Genomic DNA, 21,621 nt, shown 5'->3' with positions numbered 1-21,621 from the left:
GCACTTGTGTTAGTCTTTGAAGATGATGATGCTGTTTAGGAGACATTTAAGTATTTTTAACACTTTTATCCCTGGGTTGAAATTAATAGCTTTTTTGAAGTTTCCATTCATCAAAGAATCCTGAAAAATAAAATGTATCACGGTTTCCACAAAAATATGAATGTTTTTTTAACATTGATAATAATCATAACTGTTTCTTGAGCATCAGATCATCATATTAGAGTGATTTCTGAAGGATCATGTGACACTGAAGACTGGAGTAATGATGCTGAAAATTCAGCTTTGATCACAGGTTATACATTTAATTTTAACATATATTCACATAGAAAACAGCTATTTTAAATTGGAATAATATTTCACTATTTTTATTGTATTTTTGATCAAAAAGATAGTGAGGGTAAAAGCGTTATCATATATTTGATATTTTAGCACAATGATAAGTAAATAATAACTAGGCCATAGCGATAAAACATTATATGCATTATTAAGAATGTAATAATCATAATTATTATCATTATTACAAATAAACCATTTATCGGTGTACTGACAAGTTATGTAGAAATGTGTAAAGAAGTATCAGTCAAAAGTCATTTTTTCAAACTGCTCGATCTTTTACAAGAAAATACTATTTCAGTCATTCTACTTCAAAAATGCAACATTTAATTCACTGTTACGTGCTAGTCGTTTCTACTGACTAGCAATTTCTGAGTTAATTTTTTTTTTTTTTTTTACATTTTAATTTTTTCACAAGATTGACTCATTTCTCAACACGAGAAGATTCCCGCAGCGGTACTTGATCTATAGATGCAGAGCGACTCGCACATGTGCTTCATTACAAATCAATCATGCCATTTCCAATTTACAGGGATTCCACCTTGACCAGCCCTGCTCACTTCGATTAGAAGCTTAAAGCAACACCAAGGAACTTTTCCTCTGCGGTCGCCCTACAGGTTGGAAGCGGAATTGTCCATTACCGCTGTGGTAAATAATTTAGCCTAGCGCAGCCTACGGTCGCACGCGCACGCTCGCCGTTTATCCAGCACCGGCTTTGGAATCAACAATGGCAGACATCCCAACCAGCAAGAAGTCATTTCAGGGAGGTATATCTTGGTGACTGGGGGGGGAGTTGACTAGCTTTCGTGAGGCACACTCGCAAGTAGGGATGGGCATCGTTAAGAAATTATCGATATCGATGCCATTGTCGAGTCTGCTGATCGATGCGATTCCTTATCGATTCCTGTACCATTTGATGAACACTTACAGGGTGGCTTTGAGAGTTGTTGGCTTTGAATGTCTAATTTAAAGTGGTTTTAGAGAATGAAAACCAAGTGTGCAATATCTAGGGCCCTATGAAATCAGTTTTATTTTTTCCCAAATTCCGTTTTATTTTTTCCGTTTTAATTTTTGGGAATTCGTTTTTTTTTTTACCCTTTACTGTTATTTTAGTCATAAAAAGAGTGTGCTTTTAAAGTTAATGATTAAAATGTATACAAATAAAATAGGAATGACCTTAAATTACAGACATTTACTGAGTAGCCTTTTCAGGACAAATACTGCATGATGCCACATGACACTGCACTCTTCAAGAACCAACAAAATATGGTTATGAGCTTTAAACTGTCCAGTAAAATAAATTATATTAGTTTATATAAGTTTAAATAAAAGTCACACTCTGTCTCTCTCTCGCCCAGTGTCGCTCGCGGAGTTCGCTTCGCTTTTGTCCAGTCCGGCGCCTCAGACAGACGCAGTGTGTGTGTGTGTGTGTGCGTGTGTGTGTGTGAGAGAGAGACGCGTGAGTGATAGAGAGACGGAGGGAGAGCGGGGAAAGGAAATACAACGGAAAGAATACGCTGCGTGTTTTAAATAGCATAAAAAAATTAACGAAACGCAATATGTGGCGGCCGGAGTTGATTTCGTGGCCGCGAATTAGTCTATGTGTGGGAAACACTGCATAAAAGTCACGTGCGAACTGCTCGGCTCGGTACTGAGGGCTTATAGCGTCGAGTTTCTTAACTTTTTCGCCAAGGAAAGCAGAGCCGTGGAGAGCCGCTTCGCCATGCTTCCATTGTTTTGATGCCGTCATTGGAGCTGAAATGACGGAAGGGGTTGTGTCGCCCAGATTTGCTTCCCCCGGTCTGCATTTAAAATGAAGCCACACTCTCGATCGTTTACGTCTCGTAGCCATCGCGCTTTTGGGGGATTTAAAAATCCAGTCGCATACTGTAACGTCATCCCGCGACGCGGGAATGGATGGAACGGAATCGTTAGTGGAATCGTTAACGTGTGGACGTGTACGATTCCGATGGATCGGGAAGTCTGGAACCGGTTCCAAACCGGAACCTGGAACCGATTCCCAAGCCTACTCGCAAGGTCTCTCGCTCTCTCCCTCTCTGCCGTGCGCGCTTTGTGTGTTATGCGCGCAGTGTGTTCTGTCTCGCATGCGCGCTCTAGATTCCGGGAGATTTGAACTAATTTGCGGGCATCAGGGAGACGCTATCAATATGCGGGAGACTCCCGGGAGACTTGGGATGTCTGCAATGGCCACAGACAATTTGAGGAAGTGGTGGGGGAAGTAGTCTCAGCCTCAGACGTCACGCCCACGGAACGTTGGCTAAACGTCTGATGCATATGGTACACTTAACTGGAAACACTTCAGGAATGTCGAAGTCGTCATCTGATTGGTTGAATTTTATCGGATTTCCGGGGGGCGCGAGTGTCGCGTTTATTTTCGGTCCGCCGGGAAACAAAGCGCAGACGTGTGATTGCGGAAGAAAAACTGTTGTGTTTACATGAGTGACAATGAGCATTTATCAAGATCAGCTGAACGTAGGATTCTCAAAAGTATGCGAGGTTCACGGCATAGACTCTTGAAGTTTTCTTCTCCTTCTTTGATTTTCTATGCTGACTGACTTGTTGCACGCAGGTCTGTTGTTGTGGGGACATTTCCACGCCCCGAAACGTGACGCTGAACGAAACGAACTGTAATTGGTTGTTTGACATGTCGGTCAAACGGCCTTATGGGCGGGCCTTGGCCAAAGAAAGCTGCTATGAATTCCAGATCTTCAGCCGTCAGTCTGAAGGTCTGGCTACGCGAGACTAGTGTTGTCAAAAATATCGATATTTCGATAAATATCGATACTGAAATATCTGAACGGTACCAATACTAATTTCCCGAAGTATCGATACTAGCCGAGCGGTCACTTTCACTTCTCTCCAAAGGCGCGTTGACAAACACCACACGTGACGCACTCGTCTTCATTCGCTCTGGTTAAATAGCAAACGTGAAGTGAATGGAAAGATTGCGAGGGCGGCGCCCCCGCGACCGGCTTTGGTTGATTGATAAAGAACACCGCGATCGGGCATGTCGGAGAATAGCGCGCACACGCATAAAAAACACACCGCGAGCGGGCATGTCGGAGAATACGCGGACACGCGCTTCACACTGTGAGCGGGCTGCGGGCACCCAAAAGATTGTTTGACTTTCAATAATCCCTAACATCACTCATTTTTTAAAATTATTTTATAGGTGAAAACAGACTTAAGGAACAGGCTCCAGGGGTACCATTTAGCAGCATATATGCTCAGCATCAGGAGTGTGTGTTATTTGGACAGACCTGCCCCCACTGCTAAAAAAATCCTAAAAGAAACACTGTAACTCTTCTCATTTTAACTTTTCTGAAACATTAACCAAGATGGCCTAGTATTGTTGTTGATATGAGTCTGTGTTGTCTAGTATTTTCACCGTTTTCTTAAAGTTAACATAATTTGACTGAGGAATCTTAGACAAGTAAATATTGTTGTGGTCAAATGTAAATTAGCTTGTGCCTATTGAACTTTATTCAAAAATTATTATTTAATTCTGCAATTTTCCTTCATTAGCGATTATCATCAATTTGATTACACAGATACTAATTAAACTAAACAGCTAGACAATGGCATCTCTGAATTCAATAATGAAATGCCTTTAACTGAAAATTGAATGTTTAATCTTATTATTATACATTACTGACACTCTATCCTCCAATTTGATACTGTTAAGTGCTTTTTTGTTACAGTATATTTTAATCTTTGATAACAGTAGGTAATAAAAATACAAAGGATCATGAAAGCTCTGGTCCAATCAAAAAATATTAACAAATAGAACTCGGGACATTTTTGTTCATGTAAAATATACCTCATTGTCATGTTCTAAACTTGTTATATTTAGCTTTAAATACAAAAAAATACCCCCTTAATATTGTGGCAGTTTTTTTCTCTGTGGTATCGAAAATGGTATCGAATATCGATATTTTTCAAGGTATCGTATCAAAGTTAGAAATTCTAGTATCGTGACAACACTACGCGAGACTATGGGGGATGTGACGCATGCCGTAAAGCAGTCGAATTTGTAGTTCTTTTTGTGCTCCGGTTACTACCCGAAACCCGAAGTTACATAGTGCAAGTAAAAGCGATACAGACCACTTCAGGCTATGGCAGACGTGTCATTTAACCTATTGTAAGTCGATGTACCATCACAAGGGTCTTGGAAATATATTAGGTTGAAAAACTACATAGTGTTACTTTAAAGTCACTTACGCTTTCCTCTTTGACCTTCTCCATAGTGCAGGTGGGCAGTTGCAGAGGAGACAGCGGCCCCTGGCCTGAGACCCCGTTCTGGTCCATGGCTACGAAGAGTTTGCCGTTGATGTTGAGGCTTGGGAAGAAGAACTGGGAGCTGTGACTGCATGTGCTTTGAGCGCTGGTCCGTCTCCGGCTCCAGGGAAGCGCCAGTGATCCGCCTCGACTGTCCGAATCTCCGTGATTGCTAAACTCGTCGTCGGCGAAATCCACCTCTGAATCTTTGTTCGGCGGCCGGAAGTTGAAGATGCTGACCTGGCTTTCCCGTCTGGCCCTCAAGGATAAAGTGCGGACCAGCAAAGAATGTGTTTGCTAGGAAGAAAGAAAGAAATTTGAGGCTTTTTCACAGGCGAAAGCAACATGATGGTGACAGAATTATAATTTCTTGTGTGAACTATCATTCCAAACCTACCTTCATCCCCTCTATAGTGTCCAGCTTGGCTGATTTGTCGTCCCCCGTCATCCCTTCTGACATCGGCCTCGAGCTTTTCCTCCGGTCGAGATTCCCTTTGCCTTGCGAGGAGAACGGCGACACGTCAGCGGTCAAGATGGACTCGGTTTCTTGTGCTTTCTGAGCAACCTGAGAGACGCCGGACAAAAAGCTGTAGCTATAGTCACAATATAGCATTCATTTCTTATTTCTTAAATCAAGGATTCGCAAACTTTTTGGTCAGCCGAACCCCTTACGCCAGGTTCAGACTACACAATATCAGTCCAAAAACTTACATTCAATTGATCCATGTGACGTAGGGTGTCGTCATTAACTTTTTTGCTCAACAGCTACGGCGGCTAGCGGTTTTCTAAAGTTACTAGCCACTCAGTGAGCACAATTTTGACATCGATACCATGGGAAAAACTGCCATATAGATATTTGTAATATTATCTCATACTTTAGCAGCAGGTTTATTAGGCTGCTGTCACTTTAAGACCTGACACACGGGTCTAATATACTGATACACGTGAGTTTTCTTTCTCTGTTTACGTTTACTTAAAGCATAACTGACTGTGTTTACGTGAATACTTGCCAAGACCTGCATTATTTTATGTGTATTTGACTGTTTAAGCGCAATAAGCATCGAAAAAGAACTCAATTTACTTGGCGGTTTTGTTCGCACACACTTTGGGTGTAAAATGATGCGCAATACAACGCTGAAATATGAATACGCTCCATATACGAATATGGAGAAATGTGGGGGATTTAGTACAAAACACACTGCGTCGGTAGCCATTGTTTGTTTACGTGTTTCCAAAAGTCAGTCGCAAGTTCTGCCTTCTGGATGACATCACGCACGTCGTTAAAGACGGCAAGCGCTGATTGGTCGAGATTCAGCAACATGTAGTCTGAAATGTTTCTTGAATGCAGGAGTCAAAATAGCATATTCTGACTATCATAACAGACAAAAATATCGTGTAGTCTGAACCCAGCATTAGACGAAAAACACATACATAAATATATTAATAATTTAAAAACATTCTCATGCTCACGTTTCTCTGATGTTGGTTGATGATCACATGACATGCAAGTAAACAGATAGAATATTTAGTCTTTATTAATAAGTGTTTTTTTTAAAGGGCTGCAGATTATATATTGCACTTATTCTGTCATATTGCGATTTGAACTGTGATATAATAAACATTTTACTTTATAGCCAGACTTAAAAATGGACTCTACATTCACACCGGTGCTTTTAGAAACCCAATCAAATTTAAGATTAAGATTAATAATTGTTATTATTAACATTAGTAGTTGTACTAGTAGTTTTACCTCTAATTATGAAGACAGAAATGCAATACTGTAGTAAAGTACAATTTTACTGTAAAATGAAAATTAATGTGATAATACTATAATTTTACACTACAAGTTACACTTGTAGTTACACTTGGGAAGTGATATCAGGCTATATCTGGATTATTTCGATTGCTTGTGCAGCCCCATTTATTTATTTTAATGTTATTTAATTAATACGCTGATTTCACGCAGCCGCCATTTTGAAATCGAAAGCGAGGCTCCGGTGGGAATATCCCCGGAAGTACAGATAGACAACAGTGCCTTGGACTACCAACCTGAAGCTGCTGCCGCGGTTTACACTATTGGATGTTAATATCCAATATAGGATATGTATATAGTTCGTTCCTGCTTCTTTTTTTACGTTCTGAATTATATATATATATATAAATAAAAAAAATATTTATAAATGAATTTCACTGTATATAGTCTAAAGTATGAAAGAAATGTATGTACATTTTTAGAATAACTTATTTCTACATTAAACACAACAATACGCCATCGCATTCGCGACTCTCCTATGATTAAAAGCGACACTTCCGGTTTTCTTCCCACCGGAGCCATTTCAAAATGGCGGCTGCATGAAATCAGCGTATTATTAGCATTCCATCGTCTCATGAACCCTCGTTTGGGATGTGAATGGAGAAATGAACAGCTGATGTGAATGGTGTACCTGCTGTTCCTTCTTCAGCTGTTCCATGGCGAGCTGAAACTCCTGCTCTTTCTGCAGGGCTTCTGCGATCGTGGCCTGGTTCTGCTCCTCGTACGCCATGGCCACCACAGCCAGGATCAGATTCACCAGGTAGAAGGAGCCCAGGAAGATCACCACCACAAAAAACACCATGTACGCTTTCCCCGCGGAGCGCAGCGTCTGTGCATCACAGAAAAGGCATCGAATCACAGTGGCTGCAATCATTCGCTTCATTTGTTGTTGGAGATGTGCAATATCTTTTCACAAGATCCTAATTAGATGCATTGGTCAGGCTGATAAACCAATCATTTTGAGATAATATGCATTGGCCAAAAACAAACTTAATTGCCAAAATCTGCCAAAAGTGAATGGAGGAAAATAGATAAAAAAAAAAAATTTCTAAATGCATGCAAAAGTTTGTGGTTTGTGGCCAAAATTAGTATATATATATTAACATATTCACTACCGTTCAGAAGTTTTTCATGTTTTTGAAAGAGTTTCCTCTGCTCACCAAGGCTGCATTTATTTGATTAAAAATATAGTAATATGGTAGAAATATTATTACACATTAAAAGAAATATCTTTTACTGCGATATATATTCAAATGTAATTTATTCCTGTGATCAAAGCTGAATTTTCAGCATCATTACTCCAGTCTTCAGTGTCACATGATCCTTCAGAAATCACTCAGTGATATATTTTTGGGGAAACCATGATACATTTTATTTTTCAGGATTCTTTAATAGAGTAAAACAGCATTTATTTGAAATCGTTTGAACCATTATAAATGTCTTTACTGCCACTTTTGCTCAATTTAATGCGTCCTTAAATAAAAGTTTTTTTTTTCTTTTCAATACTTTTGAAAGGTAGTGTAAATGCATCTCAATTGCTTTAAGTAAATTAGAGGAAAGATCAGGGACTTATGGCAGACGTTGAACAACCTGTACATTAAACCGCATTCAATTGACGGCAGAATGTCACGTAATGAGAGAGAACAGGAAGAATACTGACATGATGATAGAGGTTTTCCCAGTAATCTTGTGTCATGAGTCTGAAAAGGGAGAGGAAAGCCCATCCAAAGGTGTCAAAGCTGGTGTAGCCGTAGTTTGGGTTTCGTCCAGTCTTCATACATTCAAAACCATCTGGACATTTGCTGCAGAAAAGAGAAATAACTAGTTCTTAAAGAGGCCATGTTTCAATTTCAAAGTGATGTTGTTTTTGTGCTCTACTAGAACAGGTTTTCCTGCTTGAATGTTGATTATTCTCCTCATATTCTCCATTGTTGCGGCTCCTCTCTTCCCAGTCTGTCAGTAACGCTCTGTTTACTTCCTGTCTCTATGAAGCCCCTCCTTCTGAAAAGCACACTGTGCTCTGAATGGTCGGCTGGAGCAGTGTGTTGTGATTGGTTGAGCGCTTCGAGTGTGTTTGGGAAATGCCCCGCCCCTTTTACAATAACCTCCAGTTTAACACACTACTAACTGACTCAACCAGGCCCCGCCCCTTTATTCTGTGTATGAATTATTATAATGAGGAATATTGTGACGTGTTCGTTCCCGGGAGAAACTCAAGACTACAATGGAGGCGTTTCAGGAGTTCAGAAACACTGACACTGATATAGAGAAGATCTGGAGCTTTTCATGCTCAAACAGCAACATTACACACTGAAGAAAGATGAACACGGAAAAAACCATAACAGGTCATCTTTAATGAAATCTAATTGTTTATAATTACTTCAGGGTTATTAAATTCTGCATTATGCAGGTCAGAAAAGTAATTTGGTGAGGTCAATTTGTAAAGAAAGAATACGCATCTGCGCACATATATATTCAAACGCGCATATCTATAGACTAAACACATAATACGCATATGCATGCCATCAGCGTTTTCACAGATTCACGTTTTTGAATTTTACACGGAAATGATAACATAAAAAAAAAAAATTCAAATCATCTGCACCTTGGAACCTATTTCCAAGTTAGCATTCTCGAGCACATTAAATGCAAAAGAACACATTAAAAGTATCTGTTTTCAGTTAAAACGGTGTCGTGTAAGCGGACCCTAAGTTAATAACTAATGATTTTTGCAACGGAAGTGAATCAATCAAAACTAACTTTAGCTGGACTTTATTCTAGAGCTGCTGTAAAGCCAAAACAATCTGTTACTGTAATCTCCTTTTATCTCTGTAAAGCTGCTTTGAAATAATCTATATTGTTAAAAGCGCTATATAAATGAAGGTGACTTGACTATAAACTCAAACTCAGACGTGATGTCCAGAGGGACCTTTAACATAGGCACCAAAGGTGACGGATATTCATAGAAAATAGTAGTGAGAGGCGGGTGGCGCCAGTGGTTCGAGTCTGTGCCCGTCTTTTACCAGTCTCGTTCCCTTCGGGCAGGCGGCGACTGGCTCTCAGAGACTGGCATGCTGGAAGTGTGAGGGTGCGGGTGACGGGCGCTATCGCACTCACACACCTCGCCGTGTCCCTGAAGGACGTGCTAATGGACGGGCCCCACTTCATTTCGATTTGGACAGAGGCCCTCGGACCCCAGACACACTGATATCAACCGCGGTTTCCTTTCTCGTGTGGCACACGATGCCAGAACGTGCTCTCCGACACACACTACTATTTACAGCAAACTTCAGCAGAAAAAAATAAGTGATAGACAACTGATGGTTCAGTTATAAAAAAAAAAAATATTGAGTAAATATTATTTCGTTGTGGTTTTAAAAACAACACAAATTCATCATGGTTTTAAAATCAACATTTAATCAGTATTTTTGTCAATATTTGGTCATTATTTTTTTATTATAGTTTTAAAATCAACATTTAATCAGGATTTGTGTCTTGTTCCCCCCGCCCTTTTTTTGTTATTGATTATATAGTTTTTATTGACAATAAAAAAATATAAAAAAAAGTTTTCATTAATATTCATTGTGTATTATTTCATCATGATTAAAATTAACAATAAATAATTGTTTTTATCAATAATTAAAATATTCTTTTTATCAATATTTGATCATTATTTTTTTATCATAGTTTTAAAATCAACATTTAATCAGGATTTTTGTCTTGTTTTCCAAAAAAAGCTGAGGAATAAATGAGTTAAATTGTGAAAGTCCATCACTGATCATCTATATTACTGTAATCAACTCCATCACTGATCATCTATATTACTGTAATCGACTCCATCGCTGATCATCTATATTACTGTAATCAACTCCATCACTGATCATCTATATTACTGTAATCGACTCCATCACTGATCATCTATATTACTGTAATCAACTCCATCACTGATCATCTATATTACTGTAATCAACTCCATCACTGATCATCTATATTACTGTAATTGACTCCATCACTGATCATCTATATTACTGTAATCGACTCCATCGCTGATCATCTATATTACTGTAATCGGCTCATCACTGATCATCTATATTACTGTAATCGACTCCACCACTGATCATCTATATTACTGTAATCGACTCCATCGCTGATCATCTATATTACTGTAATCGGCTCCATCGCTGATCATCTTTATTACTGTAATCGGCTCCATCGCTGATCATCTATATTACTGTAATCATCTATATTACTGTAATCGGCTCCATCGCTGATCATCTATATTACTGTAATCGACTACTGTAATCGACTCCATCGCTGATCATCTATATTACTGTAATCAGCTCCATCGCTGATCATCTATATTACTGTAATCGACTACTGTAATCGACTCCATCGCTGATCATCTATATTACTGTAATCAGCTCCATCGCTGATCATCTATATTACTGTAATCGACTACTGTAATCGACTCCATCGCTGATCATCTATATTACTGTAATCGGCTCCATCGCTGATCATCTTACTACTGTAATCGGCTCCATCGCTGATCATCTATATTACTGTAATCGGCTCCATCTCTGATCATCTATATTACTGTAATCGGCTCCATCGCTGATCATCTATATTACTGTAATCGGCTCCATCGCTGATCATCTAAATTACTGTAATCGGCTCCATCACTGATCATCTATATTGCTGTAATCGACTCCATCACTGATCATTGCTGTAATCGGCTCCATCACTGATCATCTATATTGCTGTAATCGGCTCCATCACTGATCATCTATCTTGCTGTAATCGGGTCCATCGCTGATCATCTATACTACTGTAATCGACTCCATCGCTGATCATCTATATTACTGTAATCGACTCCATCACCGATCATCTATATTACTGTAATCGACTCCATCATCTATATTACTGTAATCGACTCCATCATCTATATTACTGTAATCGACTCCATCACTGATCATCTATATTACTGTAATCGACTTCATCACCGATCATCTATATTACTGTAATCGGGTCCATCACTGATCATCTATATTACTGTAATCGACTCCATCACTGATCATCTATATTACTGTAATCGGGTCCATCGCTGATCATCTATATTACTGTAATCGGCTCCATCGCTGATCATCTATATTACTGTAATCGACTCCATCACTGATCATCTATATTACTGTAATCGACTCCATCGCTGATCATCTATATTACTGTAATCGGTTCATCACTGATCATCTATATTACTGTAATCGACTCCACCACTGATCATCTATATTACTGTAATCGACTCCATCGCTGATCATCTATATTACTGTAATCGACTCCACCGCTGATCATCTATATTACTGTAATCGACTCCATCGCTGATCATCTATATTACTGTAATCGTCTCCATCACTGATCATCTATATTACTGTAATCGACTCCATCGCTGATCATCTATATTACTGTAATCGGTTCATCACTGATCATCTATATTACTGTAATCGACTCCATCGCTGATCATCTATAATACTGTAATCGACTCCATCGCTGATCATCTATATTACTGTAATCGACTCCATCGCTGATCATCTATATTACTGTAATCGGCTCCATCGCTGATCATCTATATTACTGTAATCGACTCCACCACTGATCATCTATATTACTGTAATCGACTCCATCGCTGATCATCTATATTACTGTAATCGACTCCACCACTGATCATCTATATTACTGTAATCGACTCCATCGCTGATCATCTATATTACTGTAATCGACTCCATCACTGAACATCTATATTACTGTAATCGACTCCACCACTGATCATCTATATTACTGTAATCGGCTCCATCGCTGATCATCTTTATTACTGTAATCGGCTCCATCGCTGATCATCTATATTACTGTAATCGGCTCCATCGCTGATCATCTATATTACTGTAATCGGGTCCATCGCTGATCATCTATATTACTGTAATCTACTCCATCTCTGATCATCTATATTACTGTAATCGACTCCATCGCTGATCATCTATATTGCTGTAGTCGTTCTGCTGCTGTCATTGAGTTCCAGCACGGAGTCACTTGGAGAATTTGTCAAAGAAGCCCCTCTCACCACACTGGCAGCTGGGATCGCATTGCCGGGACACAAAACATTTTAACATGGTCTATTTCGGGCGTTAGAGAGTCCCTCTGCCCTGTTAGGGTCCCGAGAAAGACGTGGCCGGAGCTGATGGACTTTGGGCATTTCTGTTGGTGCCGTGTGTGTAAACCAATATGAAGACCTGTGTGTTGTTTCTGTATCACTGCCCTGTTTGAATAACTGTTATGTTGTTATGAGCCAAGATGTACTCAAGGTTACTTCCTTTGGGATTCTGATCTCTGAATGCTTCTGCCGGGATCATGTGGCGGATCTGATCAACCGGATTGACACGGGCAAGATTAAATGTATCACTATAACAGAATACAGTAACAAAGAGACAAGGAGACCTGGGATGACGAGACACTGATGCTTTATTGTATAAAGATGATGCTGAGATGTTTGGGGAAAGTGATATAGATGATCAGGGCTTGTGGTTGGTTGATGCCAGGAGGAAAAAAGCCACAGTTGGACTTTTGGAAAAGATTTGACATGATGATTATCTCTGAATAAACTGTTTTCTGATTTAAATTACTTATTGTGTATTGGGCGATATCTGGAGATGTTTATCAGCAATATAGATAAACATATAAATAAATAAATAAATAAATAATAAAAAAATGTGTCATTTTTTTCATATATTTCATTATATTATAATATATTATGATTAATATTATAATATATAGTATTATATAATATATAATATTAATATATATATATATATATATATTTCATTATATTATGATTAATAATATAATATTTTAATATTATTATTTATTTATTTATATTTAATTTTTAGTTGTTTGCCTTTTGGATATTGATAGAAGAATGATAGAATGATATAGAACGATATAAAAAATTACACATGAGTTTTTTTCATGATGATATTGCTGGAAATATAAAACAAAACAAAACTGATAATATCATAATGATTTGAATGTTCTCCTTATTTGACTTCCTAGAGACACTGTAAATGTTAATGGTTGACAAAAAATGCATTTTAAGAGCATTATCAAATATATATATATTTTTCTTTTTTTAATATTGTCATAAGGCTGAAAATATTGATATATAATGTTTTTTGCAATATCATCCCGCCCTGGCAGATACCAGGAGGACCAATTAAGAAAATTCCCTGTTTTTCCAAACTTTTCTTTCGCCAAATTGTCCCGAGCCTATAGGAGGAGGAGGAGGGAGGTCATCAGAAACCCAGTTCTCTTCTCACAGAGAGAGCGAGTGCAGAACTCACACACTTCAACAGAGCGAGAGAGACGAGGTGAAACGAGGTGAGCGCTTTTAAAACGCCGTCAGCCTTCAACTCAGGTTTCCATCCAGGTTCACAAGGTGACCAGAGAGCTGTGCGGCACACTAACAATGGCTAAAATAAGACCGCTGGATTAATTGACTTAATTGATCCCCGAGGGAAATAAACGAACAAGAGAAACAAACTCACTGACATGAAGAACAGCAGCTTCGAATAAAGCCATGTGCTCTTCGACCTACACGTGGAGATATTAATCATATTGATAACAACATCGTCTGTTTCAGAGCAAAAACACATGTGCTTCTCTCAAACATTAGTGTATATAGGCCATATTTGTATTATTTATTAATATATATATATACTACAATAAACTATATATATATATATATATATATATATATATATATATATATAGAGAGAGAGAGAGAGAGAGAGAGAGAGAGAGAGAGAGAGAGAGAGAGAGAGAGAGAGAGACACACAAGTGTAAGTTAAATGAGATGCAGATGATGCTGCAAATTAACGTTTTTGTCGACTAACAAATCTGACCATTAAAAAACCATTAAGCTGTTGGTCTGTTGGATTTGGTTGCATATTTCTGTGCTATTTTGAGTGAACCTTCAGCTCTATGTGAGTGACCTCTCCGTAAGTATCATTAAGGTCAAATATAGTGCTGGTAAAATACAGCCTAATCACAGCTTATTAATAGACTCTTGTTTTAATACACATCCACCAACACCCTATAATTAATACGACACACGAGACGACATTTCAATCGAGATGTTTGGAGTTCGAGGAAAATCACAGAGTGATAAAATCAAGTTTGAGTGGCCAGTGTTTGTGAGCGCAGATGAAGGTCAATGATGCTACAAAAATATTTATATTCCACCATTAGCAGACAGCGGAGCATATTATATAACACTGACTGAGACCGTTTACATCAGTTTTAGATTACTAACAATAGAAACTAATATTATGTATTATCAGATGATAGTGGAAGTCGCTCAGTTGTTTTCAAAACAGATTTGGTGTCAGAAAACTCAGTTTGTGTGTCACATGTTTGTGCTGATGTTCAAATCTGTGTCCGAATATCCCTATTATATAGTAGGCAAAAAACAATATGTGAGTCGAATAGCATGTCCAAATTCACAGCACTCATAAAAGAGTAGACCGAAAGTCCCCGGATGACCTACTACCCGCTGAAGTGTGCATATGATGGACACTTTACTATCTACTATGGATTTCATTCATACCACACACATTCGTATATGCAGAACGGTCGCAACATAAGTTTGAAACCAAATGTAGTCCCTACTATATACAGTAGTATGTGATTTCAGTTCGTTCAGATGGTTTATGTAGATGAGCCAGTTCAAAAACTGAATTTTTAAATCAAAACTGGTTGGTTTTACTATTTTCCATTGAGTCTGATACTGTTTTTACCACTCATTATTCTTTCCATTTTATATTTGAGTCTGATACTGTTTTGCTACTCCTGTATTACTATTTTATATTTGAGTCCGATACTGTTTTGTCACTTCTGTTTTACTATTTTATATTTGAGTCTGATACTGCTTTGTCACTTCTGTTTTACTACACTAAAAAGTGATCAATTGACCTAACTTAAAAAAGTGAAGAAACCCTCTATCTTAACATTTTTAAGTAATAAACTTCATGCGTAATTTAAATAATTAAGTTATGTGAACTTTACAATTCGACATAACTTAATTTTTTCATTTATGTATGACATTTATTTACTTAATAATTTTAAGGCAATGGGTTTCCTCACTTTTTTTAAGTTAAGTCAACTGATCACTTTTTACAGTGTATTTTATATTTGAGTCTGATACTGCTTTGTCACTTCTGTTTTCATTTGTGTTGTTATGTAGGTACTATTTTGTTTTAATTTCTGCTGTCCTGTAAAGCACTTTGTTGTAAAAATGTGCTTTATAAATAAAATGAACTTGAACTTGAATCAATACTTCCCCACACGGATCAATTGCAACTGTAACGTCTTCTTTCGTGAACAGCTGCACATTTTCTAATAAGTATTTTTGTCTTATTTTCCAGTACCAATATCTCTCCATTCTTAAGTCAAATCCAGCAAAATTACTTGAGATATTAAGTCTGGGGGGAAAAACTATCAAAAATAAAGCAACTTTTTGCTTAAAACAATAACAAATATCTGCCCAAATTAAACTCGTTTTCCTTTGAATTTAACTTTTGATATTTTTTTTTCTTGTTTTAAGCTTAAACTCACTTAATTTTGAATTTTTTTTCAGAAAACAAGACTTAGTTAATATCTTAAGCCACTAAATGTATTAAAGGAGATTTAAGATTTGATTTAAGATTTTTTAATTTATCTTGAATTTTTAAATACATGTACTGGAGAAAAAAAATACTTAGTAAAAAACTATATATTGGTTGTATTTAGTCCCAAGTATATACTTTTGTTTGTTTGTTTTCTAGAAAGACTTCAGATAATCGGTGGATTAATGTATAGTGAGATGAATGTGGTGTTTATAGGCAAGCCATATAAAGCCAGAATAAAAGCTAATAATGGCTGAAACAAACAAAAGAATAACGATAATGAAGATTAAGTCTCGTTGACGGCAGAAGAGTGAAAGGTTCGTTGAGTGAGAACAACAGAACATGAATCGAGCAGTTCTCCTCGCCAGACGTTACACAATACACTGCAAATGTGTGTGTAAAGAGCAGATTTTATTAGCATCTTATCAGCTTTCTCTAAAAACTCACCCGACATGATCGTAGAAAACATTTGATAAAATGTACAGTTTTCGAGATATCATCCTCAGATCTGAAATGAAGCATGACCACACTTGTGGCTTCGGTTTAATAGTGGTTATAAGCTGTTACACTACATTCACATAATATTTTTTATACATTTGAGCTTATATATCCCCATATTAATAACAGTCATTCATTCTAAGTCTTGAACTGTAAACTCTCAAGTGTTGGCTTTCTAAATATATGTTGGTTATGTGTTTATTCAGAATGACTTATGAGCAGATTTTGGGAATGATTTGGGTGTGGGGTGAAGGGTTAATGTAATAAGCAAATTTTTGCAAGTAACTGCTTCTCGTAAATGATTAGTTTAACTCTTTACAAGTAACTAGCTTGACCGAGCTTCTGAACGCTGATGAATCTTCTGTTTTTGACTCTCGTAATAAACCGCAATCTGTGTAACAGGCGTGTATTACACCTAGACAAACACTTCTCCGTTTCCAAGGGCTTTTATCAGAGGTGGACACGCGTTTGTCCGAGGCCTTTATCACTGCGGGAGACAGACGGGTTTGTCCTTTGTCTGTTTGTGGCTTCGGCCAGATGTTACGATCAACATCTACAGGCCACGTCGTAACTCACACCAGCGGCCCATTAGGCGGCGAGCCCTTCACATCCGACGCCCAGTCACTCGAAGAGGACAACACTTTCCAGAACATCCTCAACATGTTCCACTGCAAAAATGCCCTGGATTTCGAAATATCATGTTATCGATTAGCACTCGCTTTTAAGATAATGTTTTATCCATTTGTTTCTCTTGGAACGAGTGCAGATGCCGGCGACAGAGGACTGACTTTCCAGACGCTTAGACAGAACATGTTGCAGAGTCTCGAAACATCGAATCCCGCAGAAAGTGAAATCCTAGACGGATCCGATTCAGTGACTTTATAATGACTTTAGGGTCCATTAAAGTCTGGCTATTGTTTTCTTTTTATTCTTGCTGACTACTATCTCTCTAAGTTAAATGGAAAAAAACAATAGCAGTTTTAAATCATATTTTTATGCTATTTTTTTATTTTTTTATTATTATTATTAGTGGTGTTTAGCCCTTTAAAGTCTGACATATTAAAAAAAAATTTAATGGAATAGTTTATTGAACTTTAAAAAAAAAATCAAAACACAATTGCATGCTTTTAATGTTTTGTGTTATATTTCGTCAAGCTTTTATGGCTCATATAGTGTGAATATGGAGGAAAAACAGCTCAGTTTTATTCAGAGGCTCAAACTGAGCAAAAATATGCAATTTGGTGCAGATGCTGATATTTATATTAACAAAAAGATGAAATTCTGTAAATCAATGAGATCTTTATAACTGACATAAAATAATTTAAATATCAGTCGTCACTGCCAATAATGTCTTAGTAAGACGATATTTAAATTAGGGCTGTCAAATGATTAATCGTGATTAATCACATCCAAAATAAAAGTTTTTTTACATAATATATGTGGGTGCACTGTGTATAATTATTTTATATATATAAATACACACACATGCTTGTATATATTTAAGAAATATTTTCATGTATATACTGTATATAGATTTATATATAAATTATATTATATATAAATATAAATATTTTATATATAAATAATGTTTTTTTCTTAAATATACATGCATGTGTGTGTATTTATATACAAAATAATTATACACAGTGCACCCACATATATTATGTAAAAAAAACGTTTATTTTGGATGTGATTAATCGTGATTAATCATTTGACAGCCCTAATTTAAATGCTTCGTTTATTATCAAATCTCCGTAGTTTTAAAACTTTTAACACAATAATGATTGACAGATGAACTCCTGATGATCATATTTCAGACTTTTTTCAGATAATCAAGTAAACCAAAGATGCTTCAGTCCAGTTGAAATATTACTAACAATATCAAAGTTATTATTATGTTTACTTGATAAAAATCTAATTTCCCAGCTGGACGTTTGTATAATTATACTAAAAGGCCTTTTACTTGCTAAAAAAAAGTCAAATATCAACCCACATACCCCCAATATTGGTGAGTTTTGAACAGACAAAGACTAATTTTCTTCAAAAACAGGCAAGAGACCAAAGACGGCACGATGTTTATCATCATGGGGGGAGTTTATGTAAGTAGAGATATGACCGTGAGCACATACTGTACAAATGCCTCAAGAGAAGACGCTTTGATGCGGTGATGTACGGCCAGCTGCCATACACACTCATACACACTCACACACTCATATACAATTAGCAAACATATGCGCTGACATTCCTCTCAGCTATTCACACTAGCAAGGTGTCCATCATAGCGGGATTATTATATTTATTCAGGACTGTGTAGAAGGATATACAGATTCTTGCTTTATACATTTCATTTTAACTACACAATAAAAATTATTAGAGTGTTTTACAATACAGGTGAAACTAAAAAAATTAGAATATCGTGCAAAAGTTCATTTATTTCAGTAATTCAACTTAAAAGGTGAAACTAATATATTATATAGACTCATTACATGTAAAGTGAGATATTTCAAGCCTTTATTTGTTATAATTTTGATGATACAGCTGTTTGGCTTACAGTTTATGAAAACCCCAAATTCAAAATTAGAATATTGTGAAAAGTTTTCATAAGCTGTAAGCCATAATCATTAAAATTATAACAAATAAAGGCTTGCAATATCTCACTTTGCATGTAATGAGTCTATATAATATATTAGTTTCACCTTTTAAGTTGAATTACTGAAATAAATGAACTTTTGCACGATACTCTAATTTTTCGAGTTTCACCTGTACTATTTCAGTCGTTCTACTACGTTCAATTTAATTCAGTTGCTGTTTCTTTGTGATTGTTTGTGAAATTTACCAGCAATTACTGAGTGATAAACCCTTTTTTTTCAGCATCCTTGTATTATGTTCAAATTCTGGGTACGATTTTTATGTCGAGGATTAAATTCACAATTCACGAAAAATCAGGTAAAAACTACAGTAAACCTTTAATTATTAATACTTCTCACACCTTACAGCAAACGTAAACATGAGATAAAATTATTTTGACTATTTTTTAACCATATGTTAAAAAAAAATATTATAACCGTATTTTTTTAAACTATTTAGATTTTGTTTTATTTGTTACATTTTTTTATTTATTTTTGTGTGCTTTCCTGAAGTAACGCCACAATCATGAGTTCGATTCCCAGAGAAATGAATATTCTTGAACTGATAAAAGTGTACGCCTTCAACACAATGTACATTTTTTGGGGATAAAAGTATCTGCCAAATGCATAAATGTAAACGTAAACACCCTCTGAGAGTAGTTGAGAAACTGACTTAAAAAATGCATACAATTTTTCACTTTTTGAATCTGTGCAGCTGCGGTTAACCATTAAATTGCGGCTCAAATTGACCGGCGAACATCAAAATCATCAGAAATGTTGTACTTGCACTCCACAACATCTCCAAGAGTCTAAACTATGCAGACATTAATGACCATAAATAAGAAATTGTCACAACATTTAAAAAAAAATCAAAATCCTAGGTTACCCAGTATTTCCGACTGAAGGGTTAATTTGAAATATCATGAAAAAGCAGTTCGGGCCCGGTTCACACAAACACCTTCCTCTTGATTCAAGGCTTCATTGGCGTCTGAATGCGAGTTAATCAAGGCCACTGACTCAGACTGTACATGTACATGCAGTTCTGCTGAGTCAGACACTTCAGAGACACAACTATATTTACTTTAGTCAGACTCGACACTGACTGCCTCTTAGATCCGGTATGCCCTTTTATAGCAGCTGTTACACATAAGCTGACTTTTCCAAATGTAGTTCGGACATTCAAAAGTGTTAAAGAACAACTCCGCGCAAAATGAACCTTTGGTCTAATAACACACGGGTACCGAGTCGACCGTTCTCTGGGATGTGTTTCCATGATAATCGAATGTACCCAGTTTTAGCTCGAACCACAGATTAGCTTATATATAACGCTAGTATACAGGGCATAGAGTAAGTACAAATCGTGGTTCGACTGGTCGAGGCTGTTTTCCAAAGATGGCTCCTGCCTGTATACGCGAAGTGTACTGTCTTTATAAAGTATCTTCTTATTAAACTGTCCGTACACTTACAAAGATCTCAATGTTTCGGTTTGCATGTAGGGACCCTCATTATGCTAGCGTGTTAGTGTGGGGCTATTTTGAGCCTTGTTAGTGGTATAAACTAGCGATTTTTATTTGTACTTGCTCTATGCCCTATATACTAGCGTTATAAGCTAGTCTGTGGTTCGAGCTAAAACTGGGTACATTCGATTATCATGAAAACACATCCCAGAGAACGGTCGACTCGGTACCCGTGTGTTATTAGACCAAAGGTTCATTTTGCGGCGGAATTCGCCTTTGGCTAAGCCCCGCCCCCCTTAGTTACTGTTGCTACGTCCGACAAACAAACTTCATCTGGGCTCTGGTATCAACATGGCTTATGCTGTGACGGCTCTTCCTGCTGACATTTTATCAAACTTTTATAAAGCAGCAAATAAAGTGTCCGATAGAAGTAGGCAAAAGGGGCTGCAATATACGTTCGAAGGCTATATTCACGACATACAGGGGAAACGCAAGGGACAACAAGGCATCCAAATAGAGGCAAAAGCATAACGTTACCGGTCACAGTCAAAAAATGACCCACCGCATATCCTACTAATGGAGACGGAGGCTGGGACTCACAATATCTGTTCAGGCAAAGCTGGGTAGGTCTCTATTCACTTCTATAATCGTTATTACAAAGCAAACGGACTACGCGAGTATAACGTTGTGTTTATTAGCAGCGTGTGCTAGACGACACTTGTCAGGATTTGACTTCGGTTTTGGGAAGGGAAAAAACACCCACACCCCCCTCCAACCTCTCTGGGAAACGCGTATCTGTGTTACAAATGCCCCAGGCACAACGTTTAACCATATTTTTCATAAAACTACGACGGTAATAATAGCCTGCCGAGACCAAAAATATGAGACGC

At 37.2% G+C, this 21,621-nt stretch overlaps 1 protein-coding gene across 3 annotated transcripts in view; it reads right to left on the bottom strand.

Moving 5' to 3' along the window:
- The window catches only part of scn5lab (sodium channel, voltage gated, type V-like, alpha b), a 186,570-nt gene that overhangs the window by 94,954 nt on the left and 69,995 nt on the right, over nt 1-21,621 (bottom strand). For all 3 annotated transcript variants that reach the window (XM_056263626.1, XM_056263625.1, XM_056263624.1), the window contains 4 exons: nt 8,106-8,247; nt 7,077-7,274; nt 5,030-5,197; nt 4,576-4,929 (listed from right to left, as the gene is read on the bottom strand). In XM_056263626.1, the coding sequence (XP_056119601.1) occupies nt 4,576-4,929; nt 5,030-5,197; nt 7,077-7,274; nt 8,106-8,247 (862 nt within the window). The remainder of the gene's footprint in view (nt 1-4,575; nt 4,930-5,029; nt 5,198-7,076; nt 7,275-8,105; nt 8,248-21,621) is intronic.

The sequence above is a fragment of the Rhinichthys klamathensis genome, unplaced genomic scaffold (assembly GCF_029890125.1).
Source record: "Rhinichthys klamathensis goyatoka isolate OS25496 unplaced genomic scaffold, OSU_Roscu_1.1 h1tg000209l_1, whole genome shotgun sequence".
In the NCBI taxonomy this organism is placed as follows: domain Eukaryota; kingdom Metazoa; phylum Chordata; class Actinopteri; order Cypriniformes; family Leuciscidae; genus Rhinichthys; species Rhinichthys klamathensis.
Note: the sequence above shows the minus strand (reverse complement) of the source record. Positions and strands in the feature narration are given on the sequence as shown.